Source organism: Crocodylus porosus, unplaced genomic scaffold (assembly GCF_001723895.1).
Source record: "Crocodylus porosus isolate Cpor-Errol unplaced genomic scaffold, CroPor_comp1, whole genome shotgun sequence".
Taxonomy (NCBI): Eukaryota; Metazoa; Chordata; order Crocodylia; family Crocodylidae; genus Crocodylus; species Crocodylus porosus.
The window spans coordinates 83,804,795-83,818,783 of record NW_017728886.1 but is presented as its reverse complement, the minus strand read 5'-3'; the positions used below and the strand labels follow the sequence as shown (position 1 = coordinate 83,818,783).

The 13,989-nt window shown below is 43.2% G+C and overlaps 1 protein-coding gene across 4 annotated transcripts in view; it reads right to left on the bottom strand.

Moving 5' to 3' along the window:
* GOLGA4 (golgin A4) overlaps positions 1-9,709 on the bottom strand; it is a 99,057-nt gene extending 89,348 nt beyond the window's left edge. For all 4 annotated transcript variants that reach the window (XM_019538198.1, XM_019538210.1, XM_019538205.1 and 1 more), the window contains exons 1-2: positions 9,566-9,709; positions 4,404-4,496 (exon numbers count right to left, since the gene is read on the bottom strand). In XM_019538198.1, the coding sequence (XP_019393743.1) occupies positions 4,404-4,496; positions 9,566-9,652 (180 nt within the window). In that variant the 5' untranslated portion in view covers positions 9,653-9,709. The remainder of the gene's footprint in view (positions 1-4,403; positions 4,497-9,565) is intronic.
* Positions 9,710-13,989: the final 4,280 nt, after the last annotated feature.

Here is a 13,989-nt window from a genome sequence, read left to right as displayed (position 1 = left end):
TGTATATGCCAAAAAGCATCATGTACCACTAAAATAAAATTCAAAAGCACAGGCACGGTGGTTTGATTTCTCTCTCTAGATCTTGTTGGAACCTTAAGAGCAACCATTTTTTTTTGCTGTCTACTATTAAGAATTTGATGTATTACCTGAATTCTAGATAGAGAAGGGCCAAAGTTGCCTGATGGTTTGAGACCTTCCGACTATTTGTAAAGCTGATCCCAAATCAACCATCCTCTTTCAGATGGTGAACAAGGTTTAAGCAAGCAGAACAAGGTTTAAGCAAGCAAAATAGTTTTTTCTATTTAAAAGAAAGTATCTAAACTTTTAACAACAGCTTAATTTCTCTCTTCAGAATCATGATGTGTAACAACAGTATTTAGTCTTGATGAGGATTTAAGATCTAGGCACAATCTTAATTCCCAAAGAGCAGGGGTAATAAAAAGACAGCACACTATTCTCAGAGGAAAAGGAAGCATCATGATCTGCTCCATAACTGACTGTAAATTAACTGTAAATAAAAGGATAGAAAAAGCAAGTTTGGCCCCAACCTTCAGATCCTCTTACAGTAATTGTGACAAAAATCTGTGAACAGCAGAAATATTTCCAGGAATATCCATATATAAATATAAGTGTGTGTGTTTGTATGTTTTTAAACAAAAGCTCTGTCTGTGGTACTTGCAACTACATTACTGCACTAAAAACCTGAAAATAGAACTGACTAGATATAAACTTAACTGATTTTCATTCTTTAAACTGAAAGAAAAAGAGAAGGACAGCAAGGATAGTAAAAAGTATATTTGGAATGGTCCAAACTTTAATATGTAAAGTATTAGTAATACGTTTAGAATCTGCTATTGTGAAGACAATTTTACACATCTACATGTGCACTTTAATACACATTAGCTTATTTTAATGAGCATTAAAGTGTCACAGAAAATCATGCTCTTTAGCTAATGTGCATTAAAACAGACTAATGTGTCTTTTTCTAGTACCTGAAAATGGAGGGAATTTGTACACATACCTTTTCGTACTGTGACATTAGAGATCCAACACATCAGAGCAGACTCAATTAATCAAGTTTGCTCCGCATGCAAACTGACATGCCCAGCACTGCATCGCTTCCATTTGTATAAATGGCAAAATGTATGTCAGCGCGCATACATGGTGATGTAAAATGGTGGTGGTGCGCTTTTGAACTAACACACCTTCAGTGTGTTTTAATTCAAAAGCATGTCGTCACTATTCTCTCAGCTGATGTGCATTTCATTATTTATAAATAATTGCAAGCAACACAGTGCCAGGTGCTTTCAAAAAGTGGCTGGCACTGCGTCATACATGCATCTAAAAATGCCCGGCAGTACTAAATTTAAAGCACATTACCTAAAGCACATTAATAAAAGTGTAGACATGCCCACCATACCTTAAAATGAGTCCCACCCTGCAAAATGATACTGACTGATTTTACTTAGCTACCGTATCATTTCCAGTTACAATTCCTCTGTGAAAATAAAACCCAATTTGACTAAACAAAAACACTGACTAAAAAGATAATGAAAAACATGGCAAGTGAGGTTCATATTTGAAAATATGTACTGTAAAATTGCTTGTTTGTTAAGCAGTGTGATCAAGATTGATAACTCCTGCAATTAAAATGCCTCTCGTGAAATATGGTCCAATTAAGCCTTGAAATCAAAACTAATTTAAAAAGCTCGCTTTGCTGTTAATCACTAATATCGTTATTTACAAAGAATATTTTGAGATAGTAATTTTAATGCTTTGATCAAGAATTTCACTGATGTTTCTTTCTTATTTCTGTTACATTTTTCATTTACAGTTAAACACAATAATTCTTAACAAATCTGGGAGGTTCTGTATCCCTGTGCAGCTGTACTTTTTTCTGCATTTTTAATAACAGAGTATGTTTCTCAACAGAATTGCTGTGAATATTTTTAAGCCACAGACCATTGTAAACCTAAGTCCCTTTATGGTTCTTTTTGTCTGCAGTCTGTCTCATTTTCCCTTCTCTCCACTCCTACCTTCATTAACATGATAATAAAGCACAGTTTGTCTGATAGCGTGATTCTCTACCTTTTCCAGTGTTAACCACTGTATTTAGAGCACGGATAATGCTTTTCTAAAGCAAGTTGGCACATCCTGTGGTGTTGGCCTTTGATTCTTCTCTGCTAATTGTCCATCTTAATAGGCAAACAGAAGAAAGTCAGATCAAAAGTAACACAGATTGAAGGAAGCACCACAATATCAAATCTATGACAATGAAGAACGGTGAATGTAGCACTGAAATCTAATCACGCACCTAATCAGACAGACAGCAAGTGCATACTTCTTTAAATAATCTCAACTGTGGTGGAGGAGTGGCTCTTTCATTCTTGTTAGGAGATGGGATCAAGATACAAAGTTAAGATATCTGAGCATTAGCTCCAATAAAAGGTACAGGTCTGTAACACAGGACACTGAATAGATCAGATCCATTGTGGAATATAGGTCTCTGTATGCTAGCATGTTTAAAGGAAAAAATGAACCGTGAGAACTTGAGAACTTTTTAAGTAAAGTAAGGAGGACTGGTGAATGCTAGCTGGAGGCGGTTCTAAATATAAGGGACAACACAAGAGAAAACACGAAATCAGAAGCAGATAAAACAGACAAGCAAACAGTCAACTAAAAAGCATAGGTGGAATGCTGGAAAGGAAAGACAGTGAGAAAGTTTTAAGCAGGAAAAAAAAAGGTGAGGAGACCTAAGGAGTAATAAATAGTGTCTCAAGTCTGAGATCTTCAAGAACAGAAGCCAGTGTTCATTTGAATAGCTTGCTGAGCATCATTTTGTTGAGTTTTTTTGGATTTAAAATATTTAATTTCAATAAAGCCAGAAAGGTGTTATTTCTTTGGAAAGCTATTCGACTGCATTCAACTTTTCTCCTTCCATTATTCAAGGACAATTGGAGAGAGCATAAGTGATGAAGCACTGCTACAGGAGAAGACAAGGAAAATAACATCAGATATAGGAATATTATTGGTCACAAGCTGCCACTAGGCACTTTTAGTTTTAAGTTTTGATAGCCTCTGTGATGCAGTTAAGAAATTATCCTTAACATATCTACTTCAGTAAATCTGTCAGTGATAAGTGTTTGATGGTTCTAGTGAAAGTAACTTAAGTCTTTTGCAAAATTTGTGCCAGGACTAAAACGAGAAACATTCCGGGAAGAAAAGGTTTCCAACATTCAGTGGAAAGCATGTTGGCCTTTGGACAGGCAGCACCAGATAAATACAATGAACTGGTCATACAATAAACACCAAGCCTGACACCTCCAATCTTTGCTGAGTCATAGCTGCCAGACTTCTTCTGCTAGGAAAAAACTCTCAAAAACCTATACTAAATCATTTAAAGTTGTTAAAGTAATAACTTTCATTCAAAAGTCAGTCAATGGAATCTCTATTTTTATACTTCTCATCGGCAATATGGATTTCAGCAACAAGCTAACTCTTCTTTCATGAAGCAAAGAAAATCTCATATGGTAATATGTACAAGCTAAATACTTTGCATTAAGAGAAATGCAGATGGGGGATTTCTGTCTAAATGCAACAAGATAAAAGCATTCATTAGAAAGCAAAATGAGGAAACTTGCAGTAGTTTCTTCCAGTTCCCTACTCCAACGAGGGAACTAGAGTCAGACAAAAATCATCAAGAGCATGCACGTCAGCATCTGAGCGTGGCTATGCAACTATTATCCCGACGACCTATTGAAAAAATTAAGAACGCAGCAGCCCCACCAAACTAAGATCCTTTGACAGTGCTGGCTCACTTCAGGACAAACTGATAGGCCTCTTATGTGACTAAATCAATTAACCAGATTTCTCCAACCAAGAACTTAGAAGGCTATGTTTTTTCTTCTGAAGTATGATGCTATATTCTTCATCCTGCTTCAGAAATATGCCACTATAGATCAGTTTTCTTTTCAGCAGTTTTGGTGAAATCAAGCACTGCTGATCTGCAAACCTATTTCTCCAATTCAGCCTAATCAGTTAAGGCAGGTTCATTCACCATACTTAAGTATTTAGAATTTTGTATCCTCTTAATAGCTTGAGTTCACTTCCTGAAATCAATTACAACTAATATGGCTGCTGTTACAAAACCTCACCTGCTTATGGTTAAGGTTAAAATCACTGAAGTTAAACAAAATATTTCTAAGTTCCAAAAAGCTGGAAGTCCTGCTTTGCCAACATTAAAAATGCTAAGATTGAATCTAAGTATTAGACTATTCAAACCATATATGTGCAAAAAAGGGTTGAGAAAACAGACCGTAAGTTCTGAGGGGAAAATATATTACTGTATTTTGATATTTACATATCAAAACTGTAGGACAAGAAAAGCAGGGATCCAAACTAACCTCTCTGTCTGGTGTTAAAGTGCCTTCATCATGCTGCTCTGTAAATGAAGATGTTCTGCTCCTGTCTTCTGTTGGTGAAGATTTGGAGGGGGCCTGCACAGAAAAAAGCACAAGTCAGCAAGTAGCCACAACTAATCCTCCAGTACCATGATGTGCTTTTACAATGTCAAAGCAAACTTGTTGATCCTCTTGGCACTGAACATCTATTAAAAGGAAATTCCACAATGTTTACTGAATGTTAGGCTGAAACAACTAACACAACCCACATAAAACGTACTAGAGTCATTAATCATGGCCAAAAAGCAATGTGAACAAAGAAAAAAATTAAAAAGCAGCAGCTTGTTACTACAGATAAAACTTAAGATCAAAATCTCTTGTGTGCATTCTCTTAATACTGTTGGCAATATATAACAACAGTTGTACAAATACTGTCTGAATTCTAGATAAACATCATCCTCATGGTCTTAGTTTCTCCATATGCTTCCCAAATGCTTAGATCAGAAGAATAAGACACTGAGAGTTAGGTGTTCTAGAATGTGGATAAGAGATGATGTGCCTGTTAAGAAGTTATATTCCTACTGAAGACTTTTAAGAAGCCAGAAGATCTCTCACATGCATATTCTAAAATCTGTCAGCGTTCACAAAATCAAAGGGAAGTACGGCTGGTATTGACTTCATGAAGTTATCTAATACAGCCCCTTGGCTCAGGTCAGAATTATCCCCAACTGCTTTTGAAAATGTCCAGAGATGCAGATATTTCACCCTACCTAGGGAGCCTGTTCCAATGCCTAACCATCCTCATAGTCATCTAATCTCCAACCTCAATTTCCTCTGCAACAGTTCTGAGGCCATTGCTCCTACTCCGGTCCCATCCAGCCACAGAGAAAATGTTATCACCATCTGCTCTATAATCACCCCTCATTTGAAGACTATTCTCATATCTCCCTTCAGTCCTCTCTTCTTCAGACTAACTTACCCTACTTCTTTTAGATTTTCTTCATACATCATGCCTCCTGGGCCTCTAATAATTTTGATCACTGCCCACTCTTTCCAAACTGTCCTCATCTTTCTTGAAGCATAAGCACAAAACTATACACAGTACAGGCAGCCCTTGACTTACAACATTTCAAGTTATAATGTTTCACACTTACAAGGTTTCTAAATTGACACCGTGTTTCAATTTTCTGATGTCAGTTTCAACTTTACAACGCTTGATCCAACACCATGTCATGCCAGTGAACAAGTTCATTGCATTGCCCATCTCCCTGGAGAACATTTGTCCAAACTTCCTTTGACACTTTCTTTAAGAAATCGACAAGACTCCTGAGAAAACTCCAGCCAAGAGCCCTTCAAAAAGTACAACCAAGAGCCCTCCAAAAAGTCCAGCAAAGTCACCTCCAACAAATCCTTCCAAATCAGCATGATTACTATTTACAATATAAATACATTAATGTAACTATATTACTCATCTATAATTGATCAAGTACAAAATTCTGGGGTATTTTTGGTGAAAAATATGGTATAGAGCCTTGGTTCAGGAATGAATCCCCCATTTATAACATTGTTTCCTATAGGAAAATCAGTTCCAAATTACAACGTTTCGACTTAAGATGCCATTTTCAGGAACCAATTGTGTAGTAAGTCCGAGGACTGCCTGCACTCAAGGCGAGGCTTCGCCAATGATAAAGAGTGGAAGGATCATTTCCCTTGATTTGCAAGCAACTCTCCTATTAAGCCAGCAGCATACTGGATTGTATTTTTTTCTGGCAACAAGATGTTGGCTCATATTCAGCTTACGATCTCTTGCAACTCCCAGATCCTGTTCTGCAGTACTGCAGACCAGCCTGTCATTCCCCAGTTTGTCCTTGTGCATGCAATTACCCTGTCTTAAATGCAGACTTTTGCACTCATCCTTTTATGCATTTCATCTGATTGACTGCACGCCATTTATCCAGTCTACCCAGGTCATTTGGAATCCTAGCCCTTCCCACCAGAATGTCTGCAACTACATCCAACTTGGTATCATCTGCAAATTTGCTAAACTTGTATTCAGTCCCATCAATCAAATCATTAATGAAAATGTTAAACAGTACCAGATCCAGGACAGACCCCTGGGGAACCCTACTCAATACCTCATCTCAACTGCACAGAGCCATTGATTACTCAAGTCAGGAAAATGATTCAGCCAGTTACGTATCCACCTTACAGTGAATACATATACCTTTAACATGAGCAGAAAGAAAGCAATACCTAGCATCAGCTAGGAAAAACTTACCTAGACAGGGTGGATACCTGAAATATACAGAACTCAGTGCGTAACTCAGAATGATATTGGAATTATAACATCTGACCAAATAGACAGGATGTTCCTTTCTCAGGTTAAGACTTAGAAAGTCAAACACTTCACTTAGTACCAAATTACCATTCACCATGAAGGTAGAATATACTGCAGAGAAACTGAAATCAAAGATGTTAGATTTGGGCACCTATACATGAGCAGTAAGTCTGCTCCAATGTGCTGTAAACACAGCGCATCAGAGCAGACTTGACTAACTATGTCTGCTGGAACATGATAATTACCCAGCATCTCACGTATCAGCATCCCTGAGCATTCAGTGAGCTCTGGTTAAAGCACCCCTGCCATCATTTTTAAGCACAGGGATGTTGATACACAAGATGCTCTTGGAGCCACTCTAATTAAAGCCACCCCCCGCCCCGAGCACATGTATGAACACCTCCATTTTTAATTTTTTTTTTTTTTTTTTATACAGCACAAAAAATCTATTCACCTATTGAAAAGTTATTTTTCCCCTAAGCTGAGGTGAACTTAAAAACAATTTCTAGACTTACAATTAAAACAAAAAGAAAAACTTTCAAACTTAAGTGTACGGGCACAGTCCATTTTCCTACTCTCTCCACAAAACGATCGTGGGTTCCTTCGGTTTCCAATGGCTTTCAAAGTTTCAGCTAAACAAGACTAACCAGAGACTGGTCAGTTTTCTTGATTCATTCTGAATAACATTCAGTTTCACTTTACTTCTATTTAAGGATGCTAGGAGTGGCAGCAGAGGAAAACACTGGATAGCAGGATTCAGAGACTGTGGATAGGTAGATCAGAGGACAGGAGTCACTGAACTCTGGATAACAGAAATTTTGGAAGAGCTAAGGTCTCTAAATTCAGAAACGTGGCACTTGCTTCGTAGCAGTTCATACAGAACACGAAGCACTGGAGCAAGTCCCAGGGACTGCAGTGGGCTCTTACCTGTAACGGGCACTGCTCCATCTATCATACTTAGGCAAGCAGGTTTTGGTCTCTGCCTCCTAGCATCTAGTACAATTACCAAGCCTTGTGTGCAAAGTGAGGGGCACACAAGAGTAAACTGAAGTTGAGAGGGAAAACATAAGAGAATGGATACAGACAAACAGATCTAAAAGAACAGACAGTGAAAACAGCCCAAAGAAAAGTTGTGCCAGGACAGGTTCTAGGAAGAAAAGAATAACATTCAGGGAAACTATGGAGGGAGAGAAAGTCTAATAAAGCAAGGGATACAAGTTTCAGATTTGTTTTAAGTAGCTTGAACAGAAACTTGATTGACAACACATTATGAAAGCAGGGTAGATTTGTACCTTTTTTGCTAATTAAAGTAGATATGCACATACAGCACAAGCTTCCATAGGCCAAAGATCACTTCATCAGCCTAATATGCCTAACGATTTCTCTCTGAACATATGAAACAGAGTACCTAAGATACTGCATGAATCTATTTTGTTTAAACTGAAAAGACCATGAAAGAAAACAGCATTTATCACCCTATCTTGGAAGTATCGCTTGTTTTTCTTGTCCAATATGAGTGAAATTTAAGAGACAGGAAATCAGTCAATCTCTCTTCTGTTTGGGCATCAAACTTCACTCTGATATTAAAGTCACAACTTGATGTTAGTACATGAACAAAGCAGGTGGCCCAAAAGTTAAACCTAAACAAAAACCTGTTTTCATTGTGGGGGTTTATTTAATTCACAAATTCTTGAATTAATTCAGTCTATTACCTCTCTGTTGACAGACTTTACATAGTGACACAGATTATAGTATTACTTAGTTTAAATGGTTTCTCTGTGCTTCACAAGTTTTATCAATGGCAATTTTAGCAGACAATTTTAACAGCCAAGCTATCTCTTCTCCCCACCAAAGCACAGTACTCACACAAATTTACCCACATGGCCGATTCACAATAAGTACTGATCCCCTCAACATACCTACCAACTGTCCTGAACTAAACAGGGTAAAATTACCAGTGGGATGTACAGTAGGGAGCTGCAACATGTCATTAACACTAAGTTGAAGGCCTGTAGCTAAATGTCTCAACATCATAATGAGAGTTTACTGCAAACATGCAAGATAGTGCCTCAGCTTTACCGCTGATGGAAATGATGAGTTATCAAGTCACCCTAGTTGCTACACTTTAATGTTAAAATTCATTCATGCCAGTACAAGTAAAAATTTAAAGACAGTCTGCTTTTAAAATGCTCAATAGAGCATACCAGCAACTTAAAAAAATATTTACTAACTAAACACCAGCATGCATGCTTAACAAAAAATTTAGAACAAGGTGCTCGCTCTGAAGATTCCCCCACCTCATTATTTCACTCTTCATATGTCTCCATCAGTCAGCCAGTCCCAACAACTAACAACTGAATTAACAACTGCAGCCGCACTGCAACCGGCTCTGCCTCTGCTTTAAGGAGTTACGCCTGGGATGCAAAACTGCAAAAGCCGAAGTGCAAAGTAAAGGGAAAAAGAAACAAAGAGGTGAAAAATATCCAAAAGATCCTGAATTTTGATGCTTACAAACGTAAGCATAAGCTGCAAAAGAAAAAAAAAATTGAGGGATCATTTAAGTGGTAAAAACTGCTTAGGTTCAGTGACCAAAACAGACGCACGTATAGAGACAGCTACAGATATAGATGGGTTATAAATGCATTTGTATTTCTAACGAGGAAGAAGGCGGGGAAGGGGCCGGGCCCGCCCGGGGAACCGCAGGTCGAGCCTTCACACGCAGAAGCGGCCCCGGCCCCGGCCGGGAAGGTGACGCTGGCCGGGGCGCCACCGTCCCGCAGCCAGGTCCTGCTCCGCTACAGCCCCCGCCCTCAGCTCGGGCCGGTACCTGGGGCTGGGCCGGGGCCGGGCGGCCCCCGGGGCTCCGCGGCGACGTCTGCTCCTCACTGATCTTCTGCTTCAGCTTCTTGAACATGGCGGCGGGACGGGGGCTCGGAGGCGATCCCCACCGCCGCGCCGCGCCGGCCCCGGCCGCTGGCGCTGCCCCGCTACGGGCGGGCGGGGGGAAGGGGTGGCCGTGAGGCGCTGCCGGCGCGCGGGCTCCTCCCCCGACCCTCCGCGGCCGCCGCTTCCTGCGCCCCCTCCTCCCCGAGCAAGTGAGCGGCGCCACGAGTGCGCCTGCGCGGCCAGCGTGGAGCAGCTCGCTACGGCAAGCGGCAAGGGACATGCTTGTGGCAGCTCTGTCCCCTCGGCTCTCCAGGCTGAGGGACAAGGGGGAAGCAGCGTCCTAGCCTACGCTCGACCCCCGCCCGGGGCCCAGACCTCCTGGTTCGTTTCTGCTTGACAGGACACGCGCGTAGAAGCACGTCACATCAGGCAGCAGCAGCCGTGTGGGGGGAGGGGGTCACAGTGCCGCAACAGCCAAGTCTTTCGGCAGAGCCGCTGTTCCCGGCACTGATGGGGTTACAGCTCCTTCCCCGGTGAGCTGGCACAGCCCCGCCCCTCGCTGCCAGCAGCCAATGGCCGGCCTCGAGGGAGGAGACTGCCAGGGGGTTCTCGGGGGCTGAGGCTGTGCTGTGGCATTGTGCGCCCGGGCTCTCGCTCTGTAAAATGGAAGTTCTATATGTGTATTCACACATAACCCTACGTATACACGTGTATATACACAGGACTTTATGAATACATATATATCACTAGATATACACTTAACTGTAGATCTATATAGCTATATATGTCTGTATATATACACAAACACCAGGTTTACTCACATGATAGTCTCCCCTGCTCCCCACCCCAAACCAGCAAGGGGGCAAAAAACCCTCCTCTTACAAAGCAGAGGAGTGATATGGTGACTGGCTCAGTGGAGGCAGGGAGACTAGTGGATGTGGTGTACCTTGATTTTCGCAGGGCTTTTCATACAGTCTCCCACAACATTCTCACAGGTAAGCTACGGTAGTATGGGCTGAATGAATGGACTGTACGGTGGATGGAAAATTGGATGGAGCATCAGGCTCAGAGTGTAGTCATCAATGGCTTGATGTCTAGCTGGCAGCCAGTACTAAGTGGAGTGCCCCAGGGGTCAGTTCGGGGGCTGGTTTTATTCAATATCTTCATCAATGACCTGGAAAATGGCATAGAGTGCACCCTCAGCAAGTTTGCAGATGACACCAAGCTGGGGGGGAGTAGTAAATACCCTGGAGAGCAGGACTAGGATTCAAAGTGACCTAGACAACTTGTCGGATTGGGCCAAAAGAAATCTCATGAGGTTCAACAAGGACAAGTACGAAGTCCTGACCGTAGGACAGAACAAACCCATGCACCCGTACAGGCTGGGGGGCTGATTGGCTGGGCAGCAGCTCTGCAGAAAAGGACCTGGGGGTTACAGTGGAAGCTAAAGATGAGCTGGCAGTGTGCCTTTGTTGCCAAGAAGGCTAATAGCATACTGGGCTGCATTGGTAGGTGTGTTATAAGCAGGTCAAGGGAAGTGTTATTCCTCTCTATTCAGCACAGGTGAGGCCACATCTGGAGTTTTGTGTTCAGTTTTGGGTCCCCCAGTACAGAAAGGATGTGGACAAATTGGAAAAAGTCCAGCAGAGGGCAACAGAAATGGCAAGAGGACTGGGGGACACGATTTATGAGGTAAGACTGAGGGAACTGGGCTTATCTGGTCTAAAGAGAAAACTGAGGGGATTTAATAGCAGCCTTCAACTACCTGAAGGCTGTTCTCAATGGTGGCAGATGACATAACAAGGAACAATAGTCTCAAGTTGTTGCAAGGGAAGTTTAGGTTAGATATTAAGAAGAATTTTCTCACCAGGAGGGTAGTAAAACACTGGAACAGGTTACCCAGAGAGGTGGTAGAAGCTCCTTCCTTGGAGATTTTTAAGACCGGGCTATACCAAGCTTTGGCTGGGATGATCTAGTTGGGGATGGTCTTGCTCTGAGCAGTGGCTTGGACTAGATGACCTCCAACCCTAATTTTCTTTGATTCTATGATTAGTTCTCAGTAAAGGTGCACTGATATATTGGTCCCATATCAGACTGGCAGCAATATAAGGAAAACTGACAGTATCGGCCATTGGGGGTTTTGGCTAATGTGGCCGATAAATGCCCCGTGCATGCCTGCAGCTGCAGCGCAGCATCCAAGTGGCCAGGAGCACAGCCTAGCAGTGTGAAGAGCAGTTAATAAGTCTGTTGTGGGGGAAGGGATGTGGTGGAGGGGGAGGGCAGATAGAGGCCCCAGTGATAAGGGAGCTGAGGCTGGGGCAGGTGCTGCACAGCCAGGGCAGGGCATAGGACAGAGCTGTGAGTGACTTGTCCAGGAAGGGGGGTGGCAGTTCCTGCCACTGCATGCACCCTCGGGGGGCATGGGGGGCATGTGTCCCCAGATCTATGCGTGAGGCAAGGGCAGGCTGCTGCTGCGGATTGAGGCTGGGGGCAGTGCCAGGGTTTTCCCGGCAGAGGGTTGGGCTGGGCTGTACTTGGGGCAGGCAACACAATGCTGAGAGGGGAGGTTGGAGGTGCCATAGCGAATGTTAGGGGGGTTGGAGCTCCCTCCATAGCGCCCTTCCCAGTACTGCTGCCGACCACCCAAGTGCAGCCCAGCCCAGTCCCCCGCTGGTTAGAGCCCAGCACAGCCCTGGCCCCAGCCTACAGCAGCTGCCCAACCTTGCCCTATGCACGGATCCAGGGGCACATGCCCCCATGCCCTCCTGGAGTGTATGCAGCGGTGGGGGCCACCCCCCTCCCTGTGCCCTCCGAACGAGCTGTTCACAGCTCCATCCTGCACACTGCCCTGGGTGTGCAGTGCTTGCCCCTGCCCCAACCACAGCCCAACTCCCTCCTTCCCCACTGGGGCCTCGATCTGCTCCCTTCCCCACCCCTTCCCTCTCCCCTCGGCCCTTCCCCCACATCAGACTTACCAGCATATTGGTAATCAGATCAGTATTGGCTGATATGGCTTGTTAAAAATTGGCCATCAGTATCGGCCCCTAAAATCTCTGTCGGCGCACCCCTAGTTCTTCTCTACAAAGTTTTAACAGAATAGAAGCAGTTGACAAATATGAATATAGGGAGATGCTTGATGCAGCATTCTATTTGGTTCTTTTCTGAAGTACGGGGACCTAGAATTAGAATTTCTGAGTATGTTCTCTTTTGCTTTCTGTGAGTTTTTATTTGACTGAATAAATACTGTTTTGTAGGCACTAGATTATAGTGAATCTTTACAGTTTTCTGTTTATTCTCACTTGTTATCTGATGGTTAAACTTGATTTTTTTCCTCCCTTTCTCTGATTAGCAGAGCTACCTACTTCTTTCCTTTAGAAAGCAAAATTAGCACCCATATAAATAAATAACCTTGTCTTTAATATACTATTCAAAATGTTCCCAGTTCAGTCACTGTTAGCACCCTTGTGAGCCACAGCACAGACAGCTTTGCTTGCTGCAACCATTTTAAGTAACATGTAATCATAGTCTGTTCAGAACAGACCTAATCAACACAGTATTTAAAGCAGAGGCAGCAGCTAGAACAGGGGTGAGCCAACTACAGCTCATGGGCAGGATCCAGCCCACCAAGAGATTTTATGAGGCCTACAGTGGGTCCTTTGGCTTTGCTCAGCCCAGCTGCAGGACAGCCAAGGCTGTGGCATGTGTGGCCAATCCTGCTGGTGCCAGGCATGCAGCAGGGTTCAGGTGGCAAGGCAGTCAGATTCACTTCCTGGCAGCCCCCACAGCAGCAGCTCCTTCCAGCTGCAGCTGCCAATTTCCAGCATTGCTGCCAGCCCCACTGCCAGAGCACCGTGGCCTATCTGCCCTGCACCCATCACCAGGGATGCTGGATAAAGCAGGTGAGTGGGATATCCATGGAAACTAGCCCAGGACCCACACAGGCAGGGTTCATTCGGCTGAGCGGATATGATGTGACCTTGACTGGGTGGCGAGCAGCATCTGCGGGTGAGATGGGCAGGCAGGGCTGGGGCCAGAGCTGGGATTGGGATCATAGGACAGTGCCAGTGTGGGGTGGCGAAAAAGCTACGATTCACTGCCATGTACGCAGGGAACAGACTGAAAATCACTGCTCTGCCCTGGGCCCCAGACCCTGCCCCATGCTGTCACAGCTCCATGATCCCGATCCTGGCCTTACTGTTAGAAATATTATTAAAAATGCATTATGAATAGTGTTGTTAGAACAGCACAGCTGCCAGCTCTCCCTGGTGGGAGGAGGAGGTTGGAGGAGAAGCTACTAAGGGCTCTTTGTATTAAGGTATCACTCTCTCTTTGTTTTGCAAATTTACTATCTCTTTGTAACACTAA